The sequence below is a fragment of the Sphaeroforma arctica genome, assembly GCF_001186125.1.
Source record: "Sphaeroforma arctica JP610 unplaced genomic scaffold supercont1.845, whole genome shotgun sequence".
Lineage (NCBI taxonomy): Eukaryota > Ichthyosporea > Ichthyophonida > Sphaeroforma > Sphaeroforma arctica.
Window position 1 is genome coordinate 28867 of NW_014039713.1, and position 2892 is coordinate 31758.

The window sequence follows — 2892 nt, forward strand, 5'->3', positions numbered from 1 at the left end:
CAACCCTCACAAGCAACCCACTGACCTTAACACCCATACAACCCACACAACCCTCACAAGAAACCCACTGACCTTAACACCCATACAATCCACACAGCCCGCACAAGCAACCCACTGACCTTAACACCCATACAACCCTCACAACCCTCACAAGCAACCCACTGACCTTAACACCCACACAACCATCACAAGCAACCCACTGACCTTAACACCCATATAATCTACACAACCCTCACAAGCAACCCACTGACCTCAACACCCATACAATATACACAACCCTCACAAGCAACCCACTGACCTTGAGCATAATGATGGCATCTGTCATGCCAGGGGTCTTCTCAATGGCGTGGTGTAGTTCAGTCATGTGTGTGTTGTAATACATGTCTCTAAGGACTGCTGCGTTGTAGTGCGGCGTACTCACTTCGTCAGCGCCATCGTCTGTGTGTATACCGAATCACACGGAGAGCATGTGAGTAGGTTGGTCTATAGTGGTACGTGCACAAGCTTAGGGTTCTAGGGTTTAAGGCTTTTGGGGCACTCGGGTACTATTCCCACAGAGTGCACTGGTCAGAACTTGGGGCGAGTTTTAATATGAACAATCATTTCCTATCAGATGCAAACATGTACACTTGAACCTGCACACGTTAACATTCATACCCTTTCGGAATACTACCTCAAGTAGCACTAGAGATGTATACATATATACATATACACATACCGAAATAAACTACTTCATATACACACACCTTTTCGGGGACCTCGTCCCTAACCAACACACAAGTTGTACCACACAATATATACGAACATGCACCCCCATAGAAACACTCCCCCTCCCATGATGTCCTTGCCCACAGCGCTGGTAACAACATTGATGGCGGGCTGTATTGCTAATAAGAAATTCATGATATACGCATATATGCATATACGCATATATGCATATACGCATATATATATATATATATATATATATATATATATAAAACATATATGGAACCACACGTCTCTCATACACATACCGTCTTGCACATTCTCTCCACCCAGAGCACTGGCAACAGCACGCCGACGGACTGCATTTCTGTTGGGCCCCAAACGACTGGCCGAGAACGCGTCCGTGGCCAGAGACGGGATGATGCGCACCACAAACTTGCACGGCTTCTTGGCACGGGACTTCTTCTTGCCTGTCTTGTTCTTACTGGCGTCTGATAGAGAGAAGGGAAGGAAAGGTAGCATGGTGTGAGAGAGGGAGGATAGCTCAGATATTAGCTGTCGTAGGGGGTGGCATGGGGGGTCTGGTTCGGGTGTGTATCGTGTGATCACAGGACGCTGCAGTCGAGACTATTGGTGTGAACAAGGAAGGCGAGGGCGTATTAGCGGTGTACACTTGGTTGTTCCGCTTTTTCGGACATCTGAGAGCGTATATATGCGCTTATACTGACTTTGCTAGAGGGTATGCTTGCAGCACATACGTTTTCCATAATAAACGTTTGTTCGAAGCGAGAATAGCAGCTACAGACGCTGGTGTGCACTGATCCATACTCATACACATGCACGCGTAGTTGCTTTGATCGAAAACGTCGTGTTGATTTTTACTCATACACACATAAACTAACAGTAAAACATTCATATACCCACATATACTAAAAATGCAATATTGACATTATACTCATAACCACATACCCTAATAGTAAAATATTGACATTATATTCATACTAACATATACTAATAGTAAAATATGGATATTATACTCATAACCACATACCCTAATAGTAAAATATTGACATTGCATTCATACTAACATATACGGATAGTAAAATATGGATATTAAGCTCATATCCACATAAATTACCCAAATATAGTAATGGTGATAAGGCGGACACACCCTCAGATTGCAAGACATGGTGCAGTTCCAGCACCGGTGTGTTTGTATATCCACATGTATTAATGGGAAAGTATTGACAATGTACTTACACCCACATACACTAATAGTAATATATGAATATTATACTCATGCCCACATACACTAACAGTAATATATGAATATTATACTCATACCCACATACATTAACAGTAACATATGAATATTCTACTCATACCCACATACAATAATAGTAATATATGAATATTATACTCATACCCACATACACTAACAGTAATATATGAATATTATACTCATACCCATATACACTACTAATAACACGCAGACACACCCTCCGATTGCAAGACAGGGTGCAGTTCTAACACCGGTGTGTTTGCGTCGCACTGCCAGTCTATGAACCGCATGTGGTCTGCGTGGTCATTGAGTTCGGGCAGAGCTTTCTTCAATGCGCTGGCAACGGTGGCAAGATACAGTGATCGTTTGGCGTGGTATCTGCAGATGGGATGGCGGGTGTGTGTGTGAGTGATAAGAGATACACTGATCGTTTGGTGTGTGTGTGAGTGATAATAGATACAATGATCATTTGATGTGTGTGTGAGTGATACGAGATACAGTGATCGTTTGGTGTGTGTGAGTAATAAGAGATACAGTGATCGTTTGGCGTGATATCTGCAGATGGGATGGCGCGTGTGTGTGTGAGTGATAAGAGATACAGTGATCGTTTGGTGTGTGTGTGAGTGACAAGAGATACAGTGATCATTTGGTGTGTGCGAGTGATAAGAGATACAGTGATCGTTTGGCGTGGTATCTGCAGGTGGGATGGCGGGTGTATGTGTATGTGGGAGACAAGCAGGTGTATGTGATGGAGAGAGTATGACACTCTCGAGAGAGGCCGTGAGCCTGAGCGAGTGATGGAGAATCAATAGTGGCCTAACGGGGTACAGTAGAGACACCAAGAACAACGTGTCACGTGCAACCAGCTGTGTGCTAGCAATGCACACACAAGACTTGTATGG

The 2892-nt window shown here is 43.8% G+C and overlaps 1 protein-coding gene across 1 annotated transcript in view; it reads right to left on the reverse strand.

Annotated features, from left to right (window-relative positions):
- Positions 1–232: 232 nt before the first annotated feature.
- Positions 233–2892, reverse strand: part of SARC_08891 (hypothetical protein) — a gene marked incomplete at both ends in the record, with an annotated part of 5555 nt that continues 2895 nt past the window's right edge. The window contains 3 exons of the mRNA XM_014297117.1: positions 233–438; positions 1017–1199; positions 2208–2368. Coding sequence (XP_014152592.1) covers positions 233–438; positions 1017–1199; positions 2208–2368 — 550 coding nt within the window. The remainder of the gene's footprint in view (positions 439–1016; positions 1200–2207; positions 2369–2892) is intronic.